The sequence below is a fragment of the Bidens hawaiensis genome, unplaced genomic scaffold, assembly GCF_021521415.1.
Source record: "Bidens hawaiensis isolate Kalapana, Puna unplaced genomic scaffold, B.hawaiensis_p1.1 tig00012634_1, whole genome shotgun sequence".
Classification (NCBI taxonomy): domain Eukaryota; kingdom Viridiplantae; phylum Streptophyta; class Magnoliopsida; order Asterales; family Asteraceae; genus Bidens; species Bidens hawaiensis.
Window position 1 is genome coordinate 356,701 of NW_027492040.1, and position 12,970 is coordinate 369,670.

At 34.8% G+C, this 12,970-nt stretch overlaps 2 protein-coding genes and 1 pseudogene across 2 annotated transcripts; 1 reads left to right on the top strand and 2 right to left on the bottom strand.

The window, feature by feature from the left end:
- Window positions 1-589: 589 nt before the first annotated feature.
- On the bottom strand, window positions 590-2,053 carry LOC143541654 (pentatricopeptide repeat-containing protein At1g09220, mitochondrial pseudogene; annotated as a pseudogene).
- A 1,480-nt stretch (window positions 2,054-3,533) lies between these two features.
- Window positions 3,534-5,689, top strand: LOC143541664 (large ribosomal RNA subunit accumulation protein YCED homolog 2, chloroplastic-like). Its single transcript, XM_077034434.1, has 8 exons — window positions 3,534-3,674; window positions 3,763-3,936; window positions 4,016-4,105; window positions 4,173-4,262; window positions 4,365-4,445; window positions 4,683-4,728; window positions 5,302-5,394; window positions 5,474-5,689. Exons 1-7 carry the CDS (start codon window positions 3,567-3,569, stop codon window positions 5,376-5,378), a joined length of 666 nt encoding a protein of 221 aa, XP_076890549.1. The 5' UTR covers window positions 3,534-3,566; the 3' UTR covers window positions 5,379-5,394; window positions 5,474-5,689.
- A 105-nt stretch (window positions 5,690-5,794) lies between these two features.
- LOC143541665 (uncharacterized) lies at window positions 5,795-12,431 on the bottom strand. The gene is made up of 8 exons (XM_077034435.1): window positions 12,206-12,431; window positions 10,322-10,708; window positions 9,590-9,660; window positions 9,096-9,497; window positions 7,853-9,026; window positions 7,381-7,475; window positions 6,964-7,105; window positions 5,795-6,623 (listed from the first exon to the last, which is right to left on the bottom strand). The coding sequence occupies exons 1-8, from the start codon at window positions 12,426-12,428 to the stop codon at window positions 5,950-5,952; spliced, it is 3,168 nt and encodes a 1,055-aa protein (XP_076890550.1). The 5' UTR covers window positions 12,429-12,431; the 3' UTR covers window positions 5,795-5,949.
- Window positions 12,432-12,970: the final 539 nt, after the last annotated feature.

A 12,970-nucleotide genomic window follows, 5' to 3' on the forward strand; every position in this document is an offset into this window, starting at 1 on the left:
GTATATCTATGGCTCATATTCATACAAAGTAGGACTTTCTTTCATACATGCGACGCAAACTAAATGTTATTGGTCATACTCAGACATTAGTTTAGCGTAACTTTTTAAATAGGCTTGATACAAGCTGAACTTAACGAGCCAACTTGCGCAAACAAGGATTGTTTTTAAATATATTTGTAATTAGTTTTACTAAAGTTGATTTGCAAAGTGAGGAGTAATCTGATATTCAATTGGGTATTTGTATGTTCTTATTATGGCAAATGATAATGGTCAGTTGGAATTGAGTTAACAGAATAGAAGTTGTGTATATAATTTGAATTCATATTTCAAATCGAAAATGAAATTTAAAAATCCGGTGTCTAAACTCAGTAGAATTAACGTTTGATTCGGAAACCGAATCCAACAATGAAATTTGAATTCGATTTGAATTGCATTTCGAGTAATATAAAGTGTATAGTGTATAGATTATAATGTAAGGGATTACAAAAAAAGCAATAATACCCACAGTTATAAAGTGTGTAGATTATAATGTAAGAGATTACAAAAAAAGCACATAATCTAAGAAATAAGTTAAAAGTATACTCTTTGCTCTATATATAAAACACTATTATTCAGGATTCAAAGAGAACTACAACCAGGTTGTTTACAAACATCCATTTGATCCATTTGTCTCCTAACATTCTCCGAATCAACATAATCGCCTATACCCGAAAATATATTCGACAGAAGCACATAATCACCCGAATACCGTCTCTCCATTTCAAATATTCTCTCTGTAATCCTCTTCCCCATCTCAATATTATTATAGTAACTACATGACCCAAGAAGAGTCCTCCAAATAACATCATTAACCATATCTTTTGGCACCTCTAAAGCCATCTTCTCCGCTTCTTCAAGCCTCCCCGCTCGAGCCAACATGTCGATCAAGCACCCGTAATGCTTAATGTCAGGCACAATACACGACTCGTTGATCATTTTTTTGAAAAAAACTAAACCTTCTTCAACTAATCCACCATGACTGCACGCGCTTAGAATGCTCAAAAACGTAACCCTATTAGGCTTCATGCCGACTTGCTCCATTCTTTTGAAACAATCCACAGCTTCTTTTGCCATACCATGCATTGCAAAAACAGTTATTATTGATGTCCATGACACTAAATTCTTCTTACCATTTTCCATAAACTCAAAAACTCGCAACGCATTATGCACACTCCCGCATCTTGCATACACATCAATGAGCGCATTTGTAACACGTATATCCGTCACATAAAACCCATTTTTCTCTCCATACGCGTGAATACACTGGCATAATTCCAAAGACCCGAGGTTCCAAACAGCAGGGTAAACCGCTAAAACAGTTATTTCACTTGGTTTATCGTTAGACGTTAACGCAACCATGTGTTTAAACAACGAAACCGCTTCTTTCGGCTGGTTCGCTCGCGTGTACCCGTCAATCATACCGGTCCAAGAAACGACATTTTTCACTGGCATTATGTTAAAAACAGATCTAGCTAATGTAAGTTCCCCTAGTTTAGCTAACCCAGTTAGGAAAACATTCCAAGTGACTAAATTTCTGTCAGGCATTTCATCGAACACCTGGCGGCATTGTTGTAAACAGCCGCAAACAACGTACATATTGACCAAAGCAGTTTGAACATAAACATGGGTTTGAAAGCCTGTTTTGAAAGTTATAGAATGGAGCTGTGAGCCTGAGATGGGTAGGTGTGAATTAGCACAGGATTTGAGTAAGAAGGCGTAAGTGAAGCTGTTGGGTTTGTAATAATAATAATAGGTGGGGTGGAGGTGGTGTTTGTAGAGTAAAATGGCTTGTTTTGGTGGGTAGTGACGGAGGATGGTGGTCCAGAGAGTGGTGGGTGGTGGTGTGTGGGTTGTGGTGATTAAGTGGGCGTGGATTTGTTGAAGTGATCGGTGATTCGAGTGGTTCTTTTGTACGAGTGATGATACAAGACTGTAGTGGTCCTTTTTCCTCATTGGTTTTGATGAGTTCAGGTCTCGGATCACATCATATTATAAACTTGTCTAAATAACTTAACAAATCTTATTATAATATATATGATTTTGATCAAATACAAATATAATTAACGGGCTAACGTGAGAATCAAGTAGAGTAGTTATATATACAAGTAAAGTAATTATGTAATTACAATAATTATGTAATTACATCATAGAGTAATTACATAATTACTCTACTTGATTCTCACGTTTAGCACGCTAATTTCATTTGTACGTTAACATTCCTCATTATATATATATGTGTGTGTGAGAGAGAGAGAGAGAGTGTGTGATGTGATCGTGGAGGCCACAAAACTTGTTATTTGTAGTTTTGTATACACAAACTTCACCCATTACAACAGTGGAGTACATGTTATCTTCCATCTTTTTGTCATATCATCTAAACCTTGAGTTTTAAAGTCTATTATAGATGCTCTAACATGAAAAGATGCCATAAAGTTTTGGTGAATAATGTCTATATTGGTAATTCCCTTTATAAATGTACAATGCATTTAAAGAAAAATAAAGTAACCAACTTATTACTGTTTCCATTTACGCAGCCGGTTTCAAGTGTCATTGGCAAGAACTACAACATAGTACCTTACAAATATCCATTTGATCCCTTATTCTCATAACACTTTTCCGAATCAACATAGTAGCCTACACCCGAAGAAATGTATGATAAAAGTACATAATCACTAATCGTTTTTCTACAAATATTATATTTGTGATTCTTTTCCCCGTTTCAATGACTCAATATCATTCACTATAGTAGATGGCTCAAGAAGTGTCCTCAAAATGACATCAGTAGCCATATTTTCAGTACCTCTAAAACCATTTTCTCTACCTCAAGCCTCTCTCATCTAGCCAACATGTCGATCAAGCACCCGTAATGCTTGATGTGAGTCACAATACAAGACTCTTTGACCATTTTCTTGAAAAAACTAACCCTTCAATTAATCCGTCATGACTACAAGCTCTTAGAATGCTCATAAAAAAATGTGTGAATAGATAAAACTTTTAAATAGGTCAAATGAAGACATGGGATGTATATTTGTTTTGTAGAATAATCACTTGATTACTCATATATGTTTGTTGAAATATAATGTATGTGTAGAGTTAAATATATCGTTAGCTTAAAGCACAATTTATTTCCTTCTAAATTTTCTCAATGCCTCAATCTCATGGTAAGTTGGTAATGGCAATTAGGTGCACTCGTCAAAACTATTTGTAATTAGCCCAAACTAGTTGGCTTGCATAAACTTATTAATCGAATTCGAGTTAAAGGTAGCATGCTAATTGAGTCACTCTAATCAATTGTCCGAGCCAAAAGCATACAACTTGAATTATGAGGTTGAACCCGCGTTGATATCACCCAACTTTACTTGACTTAGGTCTATCTCAGAGGGTTCAATTGAGCTTGAATATGACAAATGGGCACTTTTCGCAAACTTGACCAAACTTGAAGGGCTTTCAGGGATCTAGCCAAAAGATATAAACCACAAACTGAAACAACATAAAACCAGGAGATAAGGTGACCAGATGCACCAAAGATGGGATACTCCATACCAGGAACCTTTACATATCTTTTACCTGCTGCTACAAATCCAACACCCAAATACACTCTTTCTGCTTCCATTCATAGAAACCACATCCCACTGGTAGTTTCTACTACTTTTATGTCTATGTTTAATTCAAGTATCAAATTAAAAAAATCATTAAAACTACCAAAACATATCATGTGTTCAGATAGGGAAAAAGGTAGGAAAAAGGCTGATAAGAATATCAACTGCAGAAGGCAAATGGCAGGGAAACTGGAATGCTGACTATAATTTCTCACTTCGGGACCTACAGTTGGATGATTTAGTTGAAGATGGTGATCCTAACAATTCACGCGTCTTCGTGTCTCTAACGATACATAGGGTCGGTCTCTTTATATCGTGATTAGTGAAAACATGATTATGGGAATGTGTTATAAGATATGTATATAGTTTTTTACCAGCATGCAGGCTTTGGGCTTTCGGTTGATGGGAAAATCGACACGTCTTTCACAAGAAAGTGTAGCAACTGCTCTTTGCCTTACTGCAGACAAGTATTCTGTTTCTTGCATGTTGTTGACTTGTTGGTTATTTCTGTTTATTGATTCGATTTGTTATCAGATTACTACAAACTTCAATGTGTGGATCCTCTCAAGTAACAAAGACGGTGAATCAAATCAGCTACCTGAAATTGGAGGAGATGATCCATCAGTATTTCCCTTTCTATGCATATACAGATATCCGTTATAGATAGCTAGATACACGGTTGTAACTTGTAAGTATAAGAAGATTGAAGACACTGATATTTTGCAGGTCATCTATGTGAAACCTGGATGTGAAGCAGATCTTGACTCGTTAATACAGGACACAGTTAGGCTCACCACTTCTGTGAATGTAAGAACTGTTTGCCTCAAAAATAGTCCGTATTTGACTTTTTAGTCTCAGATGCTTCTCTTCTTTAAGAAGTATTATATAAAAAACGAAAATATAATAATAATAATAATAATAATAACACCTGGTTGAAAATACAAGAATAAAGGTGGACTTATATAGAAGCAAGAGAGGTATACTATGAAAGTAGTGTGTAAAGAAAGAGTTCAAACATGATCTTTATTAATTCTGTGTTTGCAGGAAACCTGTTCAGATGTTTGTGAGAAATCAGAATTTGGGTTAAAGAGTAAGTAATAAGCCGTTAAATTTTGCCATTGAAATTTTGAATAAGCTAAAGCTACAATCTAGGGGTGTGAATTTCTGACACGAAACGAACCTAACACGAAATTTGCAGGTTTGGGTTTAGTCTAAACCTTTCGGTCAGTTTTGGGTCAAACCCTTGGAACATGTTCAGCTATGTGTTTGGGTTGACCTAACACGTCGCAGATTGACCCACTCAACCCGTTTATTTAAAAGGAATTTATTTTATCTAAATAACTTAAAGTTTATAAATGATTCAATATTTTAGGTCAACATTTATTTAATTATCTGGTTTTATAGTTTAAAATGTAATCATTTTTTATATAATGTGTACTTTTGGTGGTATATTTGTAAATTTAAAGTATTGGTGTGCAAAAAATAATACGCAGTTAAATTTCGGTCAAATGGGTTATGTCCGTGTCAACATGTAAAAACTTGTGCCATGTACGGGTTCATTTGTCCGGCGCAATTTTCGAATTCATGTTGAGTTCAGTCTGCATACACGACCCATTTTAACACCCTTAAGCTAAATATATTTATAGAGAGCTTTCGTTTGCAGATATAAGCAAGGCAAAGGCTCCAACAGTGGATAAGAGGTGGTCCAAGTTACTTGAGCTAAAGAACTCATATAAATAAACATAGTATTAATATGGTTAGTTAATTATTATGGTTGTAGATCTTATATTCAAATAAAATAGTTTCACAGAGATAACATTCATCTAACCTTTCAGTTCTGCAAAAGATCTAGCGAAGCCCAAAACTGATTCAAGCATAGCTTCAAACCTTAAGATCATGAGAATACTGTTTGTTATTTATATCTTTTTGGGCTGCAATATTGCCATTTGTATAAATTTGCCGGGGTTAGCCCTTTTCTCTTGTTTACTGTATCTGTAAGGGATATACACAAATACTCCATACATAATAAATACTTGCATATCTGCTGGTCGTCTATCTACCCCGCACACTATTAAAACAATTAACCATAATAAACAAGAAACAATAATATTGAGCAAATTTAAAACTACCTATACGTAAAGAATCAAATATCACGAAAACAAGACAGAATTTATGATCACCACAGAAGAAAAACAAAATTATGGAAATAACTGATCTTATGTACAGCTCTTTGATGTAACAAGTTGTAAATGTAACCATGGAAAGCTTGTGTAGGTTTAACCTCATCTGAGAATTAATCAATCCAAGTGGCTCATGTCATAGGCCAATCAAGCTGCTGCACTGTTCCATTAACTAAATCCCATGATCCATCAGCAATCTCATCATATAATTGGTTCCAATCCCATGAAGAAAACCCCACAAAAAACCAGTAATCGGTCATCGACCGATTATGTGACTTCAGATTTTGTATTAAATTAATTGTGACTAATTGGTCAAGGAAGTAGATATCTGGTAGCACTTCAGGGAGCTCATCTTTGGAAGACTCTCTAGTTAAAGAAACAAGAGGCAGATCACGTGCTATGACAGGACCACCATAAGACAGTGGTGCCTGTTTCAAGGAATCCAACTCTTCGTGTGATGAGAGGGATTCCCAACTAATAAGCTTGTTGATTATCAGACCTTGAAATCCAGAAGTTTGATTTGCTTTGACTATGAGAATTTTTGATCTGGAAAATGGGTATACATCGGTAAGTTTTTGTGTTGCGACAAGTATGGAGCCAGGTATTATTTCGAGTCCAGATCCACTGGGATCGTATGGTGTACGTGGCTCGATCTTTTTGTTAGTGATTCCTGACTTTTGGGTCTGGGTTTGGGTCCAGTCTTTTAGTAAAATCTCATGGTTTTCCTCATGCGTTACATGTTCTGATGCATCCATAATTTGATTCTCATTCCAAACTCCATATTCAGCTTCAGTCCATAAAGTACCTACAGCATAGAAAATATAAGATCCTCATAAAATATGAATAACTAAAAGTCTGAAACCTATAATCAATAAAATGATCAGTTGATGAAGAATTCACATTTTCTTGGTATCAAGAATTGAGTAGCCTTATTGTTATGTGGTTTTGTTAGCTGGAAACATAAGAAATTAAGAACCAGTCTGGTAAACATTCAAAGTATATGGCTAGCTTAATAATAATTCCTGACTACTATAACTAAGTCATTAGAAGTTAAGTCTTTGAAAGGGAACACTTATGGAAATGGTTTAGTTTGATGGTTAGAATATAACTACAAAAAATAAGATTGACCAATAACTTCAAATTACCTCGCTCCTTATAAATCCAGTAAGAGTTGCCACCTTGATCGGCAATAAATTTGATAATATTAAATACAGATAATTCTCCATCATACAAGATTGCTTCCTTCTTTTTTGCTGGATACAGCAGCAGAGATGGGTAAAGATCCCTCTGCATATAGAGACCACATTAATATGCATATATTTTTTACATTGACACAATTATTGGTGCGCTTTAATTATAAACTATTGTTTTAATGATCCGAATGGAAGTACAGAGCCACACAACATCTCAAAATATGAAATGAAATCTAAATAAACCCTGAAGATACATTTAACAGATGTTGCCTATTGATCATGTGCCTTTAAAATAGAATACACAAACTCAAAGCTTGAATTGAAAACACATATAGGCATAACAAAACAAGATTAAAGAAAAACAGGTACCTTAGTCAATGATTTTAGTAGCAAACTACAGTCATTTTCAGTGCAATCCATCATATAGATCATCGGGAGCTTCGTTATGATGTCATTAATGCCATCTGCAGCACATTTAAACTTCATTAGTAACAGGATCGCATCATTCATGTCTCAAAACTATTAAATAAAAATGAGATCGACAATATACAGACAAATGGATAGATTTGCATAATACCATAATAGGCGAATAGCCTTTAACACAGTCCTTTAGTTTGCAATAGATGAGCATGTTCTGTATGCCTATATCAGCATCTTTTATATTTGAAACAACTTATTTTCTCAAGATGCTATCACATTGTAGTGGTATATTGATTTGATTGGTCAAGTACAGTAAAAAAATGATAAAAATAATAATGACTGGGTAAAACAGTTAAAAAAGAATAAGAACAAACGAGTGGAAAATAAAGAAGTAAAAAGGTAACTTTACTTCAGGACATACCATTTCCTGAAGAGGATTGCTCATCCTTAAATTGACTTTTCACCATATCACCATAACCCTTGAACGCACGGTATACTTCACGCAGGACAATTTCTGTCCTCAGACAAAATCCACACCAGCTACTAGTAAAAAGAACCAATACATCTTTCTTCCATGCACATTCAGGACTAACAGAACCAGAGTGGTTACCAACAACCAACTCCATAAAGTTAAGAGCATTAACACGCGGTATAGAATCAACCTCATGAAAATCTTGATTGACAAACGGTGGGCGTGGGGCCTCCTTAGGTTCAAGAACAAGAGACTTAGACCGTTGATATGGTTGAAGACTTCCATTAAGAAACATGTGCAAAAAAACAGATAGTGAAGAATAGCCAAAATCATCCTCTTCATGAAAGACATAATGTTGATGTGAAATAGGATCAATAATCACTAATGAAGGGATCTTCACAACACCAGTTAATGCTTCAAGTAACCGAAATTGTCCATCAACAAAGAAAAATGAACAATTAGACCCCTTTTCAACTTCCTCGTTTTCAAAAGTGGCAACTAACTGAACAGTTGTATCAGCAGAAATCTTCTCATCATCCTTTCCAGAATGTTCTAGATCATCAACATGTACCACTTGATCCTTTTCAAACTCAACATTGCTTCCACTAGGATGTTCCATAGATAGTTCGGTCTGTATATAATCAGATTGAACATTTTCTGACAATGTGATTTCAATATCATCAGAGAGTAGCTGAAAGCCGACATCTTTAGCAACTGAATTCAGTGTTTTTTGTTTCTTCTGCTGAAGAACATATGTCAAGACATCTTGCAAGGAATTACCTTGCAAATTTGAAGCAAGATTATCAAAAGTAATATGCTTACCCTCATTCATGGTTATGATAGTAATCTTATCTTTTAGTTGAGTTACCTTTTGAAATGATGTTGACATCTCCAATTTAGGATGGTGGGGAACACTCCTTGTGACATGAGCTCGACTGAAAACGTTTTGATCATCCGTTTTAGATGGAATGCGATGGTGCAGTGCAAGTTCTCTTAAAAAAGTGAGAGATTCCTTGCTTTTTCTTCTAATTTTTAAGGAATCAGATGATCTGTCAATGAAAAGTAGTACTGATGACCTATCTGATGGTAAACCAGGATCAAAATCATGCTCATCACCTTTAAGCTGCATAAAAGTCAAAATATCAGATCAAAATGACAGAAAACGATTAAAGGAGAAAGCATATAAACTTGCCTCTGTAACAGGTGATGATTTAATCTCTATAACTCTTTTGAGATCACTTACTCCTTTAAAAACCTTAGTGCAGCTAGGGCATCCAGTAGAGTATAGCATGAGCGACCATGAATCTGTATCTGCAACCCCTAGAGATGAAATTAATGATCTCTCAGACACTAAACCAAACTTAAACCTTTCCGGTGGCAGAAAGAATTCTCCAACAAAACTAGTAAAATTATATAGTGAAGACTCAAACAGCTGGAACTCCTCAAAACTGCAAGAAGATGGATCTCGATCACTTGATGACATTTTCTTAGCCTCCAAGAAATCACTCTCATTTAGAGGAATGAATTCACCAAGCCCAGGAAGCCCGTTAAACTGATCATCAACATTGCAGGTAATCTTTTCATTTTCCATCCCCTGTTTCAAGAAAGAAAATATGTCATGTTATTATCAGCACCTTTTATTTTCTTTTGGCCTCATAACTATGAGGAAGTAGAACTACCATCCACCTGATTCTTCTTCCCGTCATTTGCACTTGTTTCATCGTGTTCTCCAAATAAACCTGTTCTAAGAGGGACACCTGTATGGATTCCATTAACAATAAGCAAATTTTAGGATTCTAGTTTGCTGGTATGTATTCCATTAATATAAGCACTCATATACTGGTTATTCGTCTCTTAATTCTAGTTGCTACTTTTAGGAGACAATATCAATTAAGAGTCTTAGACTTGTGTGTGTGTTAAAGGTGGAAAAATGGGTGGTTGTATAATGGCTCAAAGCGGATAATTTTAGGTATGAGGCAGCCGGGTTGTCCCAAAAACACTTTTCGTCTAAAAATATCATTTTTAATGAATTTATTGTATGACATATGAATCAATTTTTTAAATAAAATGGTTTAGGAGGTTTTATGCATTAAAAATACACTTCAGAACTTCAGCCCATTTCTTTGAAGTTATTATTTTAGTGTGTTACAGATAGAACATAAATCGACTCAACCCATTCATAAGTAAATGGATTGCAAGTGGCACCTCTAAAGAATGTATGAGAGATGTAAACATTCAAATAACAGGGATATCAACAGAAAAGCAAATAAAATATTTGCTTTGCTCCAGAGCACAAAAAGGAGGGGGGGGGGGGGGGGGGAACTACCACGGAATAAGTCAGATAACCTCCCACCTTAACAATTTTGTTCTTAAGCTTATTTTACTCTAAAGAAAGTAAAAACGGTGAGAAAATAATACCAGAAGAGTTATTACTCATGACTGTGGCCATCAATTTGGGTGTCCATCCACAAAACTCCAAAAGAAGTAAAGCATTGTCAGTTGACTTGAGGAATGTTGTTAGATCCTCTGTGGTTGATAAAGGCTTAAGAGGAATTTCTTCAGGCAAAAGTGACATAAGATAACGAACAGATGATAATATGTTCTGAGCCCGAAGTGTTCCTTGATACTTGTATGGAAAAGAGTGGCGGTAACATAAAATATCTATTTCCATTTTTGCACCCAGAGCATCTGCCAGCATCTTATCATGATTTCTATGGATGAGCATTAACTTCAGAGTTCCAAATTCCTCTTTCTTTTTAACCTTTTGGGCTAATTCTTTCATAAGAGATCGCGCCTCACCAGACCCTGGACATTAAATGAGACCTATAAAATTTGTGATAGCATTTGGCATGGAATATTTAAATTATATCCTTTTAATATCCAAAAGTTCAAACACACAAGTCAGACGTGCACTTATACTTAGTCATGTTAAGTTAAATAAATTCCTGTGCACTAACTCAAAGATGAGGTTAACCAAATTCTCTTCCACATCTATAAGCATTCTAGGTTGCATTTAAACTTTCCAAAGCTGGGTTTAATAAGTTAAAACTTAAATGGTACAAAAGCCCTCGTTATAACACCTCAAATGTCAAAACAGAATTAACGACATTGGAATCCAACGAACCTTAACATAAGTGAAAATGTATTGTATGACAGATCATCTAAAGGTTAAAACACACAATAGAAAGTGGTTCAATATTTATTACAATATAAGCTAATGGCATTAGGAGGATAAGATTTCCATAAAATGGACATAATATTCAACAATAGAGCATTGACACAATGATAATATGTTGCTTCCAATCTAGTTAGTCTATATATGACTGAATTTACTCACACCCTGCAACAGTGCAACCTTTATACTGTCAAGTTAAACCAGCCCAAGCTCAATATATCCTAGATCCACACCATTTGCTGAACTTACCAACAATAACAATACACAAATTATATTTTAGGCATTAAGCAGCTATCCCACAATTTATACATTGTAAAGCAGGTTGTGTCACATTAACTATCATACATTATGTCCGCACATCAATTCAGGTTAATATAACAAGACGAATGAAGAAACACCAAACCAACTAGCTATAAGAATAGATTATTTGGTCAGAGTTCAGCTGGAGAAGATGATATCCGTATACGATGAGGAGCTTCAGACCTACAAAACCTATCACCGTTAGTCTCGTCACAGGCAGGGAGACCTCCCTGTGACCAACCTCCAAGTGATCTTCAACTAACACTCCACATAGCAGCATAAATCCCTTGGCAGAACAACTTCATAACTCATTGAGCCCTAATGTTTATATTTCACTTCACAATCCATGTGAATTAACATTTCTCTTCAAATCTAAAAACTTGTATAACCTAAATCTCGATTCTGTTTCGATAATCGCAATGTATGAGCCAACAAAAGACGTACTGTGGTATCTCAATTTGGACTCATTTATCAACACTATATCTCGTAAACAGCTATACGCATAATATTACAAAAGTAGAGTAAGCTTCAATCACATTAACTACTCACATAATATGTCCTCACATCAAATCATGTTAATATAACAACACTAACACTCCAAATAACACTTCACATTTGATAACTAGCTTAACTAACCTAAAGCTGAATTTCATTTCAATAGTTACTATATCTATCGATTAGTCAACAACACATACGTACTGTTAATGTTATATTGTTACATCTCCTATAAATCGATTACAGAACAATACAATAGAATACAGATTCCGTTAATTCCAATGAATATAAATAAAATAACAGTTAGGTTTAAGAGAATGAAATAGTATTACATGGCACGGTGACGATGAGAATCAAATGAGGATTGAGGCGAATTTGAGATGAGAAATTGTGCTTCGTCAGGATCTGCCATTCAGCACTTGTAGTGGTGTCGGAACGTACCAATTGGATTGATGAAAATGATGATAATAATAATAAGATAACAATAATTAGTCGTCGAAGTAGTAACTCCGGTGATGAACGGCGATTCAGAAACGATGGTGCAGGATCTGTCATTAGTGACGTAAACAAATAACTGTTGACTGGAGATGACTGACCTTCTCTTCTACTTTTATTTTTGGGATTAAAATTATACATACAGGATTTTGTCACATTTTTAAGGATAAAAATTAAAAATCATCATATTGTTGTGAATTATCGATGAATGTTATAAATTATTGATGGATGACACATTTATCAAACATCTTTAGCCACACGAATACTCCAAGTTAAATACAATAGTTGAGTTTGTCGGTAGATTTATTTTTTGAATAGTAGTTTTGATATTATAAATAGCATATATTTTTAACGAAGTTTTTCATCCCAGTAGAATAAAAATTTACATATCTTTTCACTCTCTTGTTTCTTAGATATAATAAAGTTCAATTATTACTTCAATAATCTTGTTATAATTAGAGCTAATATTATAACACGTTATCAGCACGAGCCGCTTATATCCTAATCAAGAAAGGTAATAGACACAAAGGTATCCACATAAACATCATAAACACTTCTTTAATTATGTACATTGGAAATATATATATGCATATACATATACT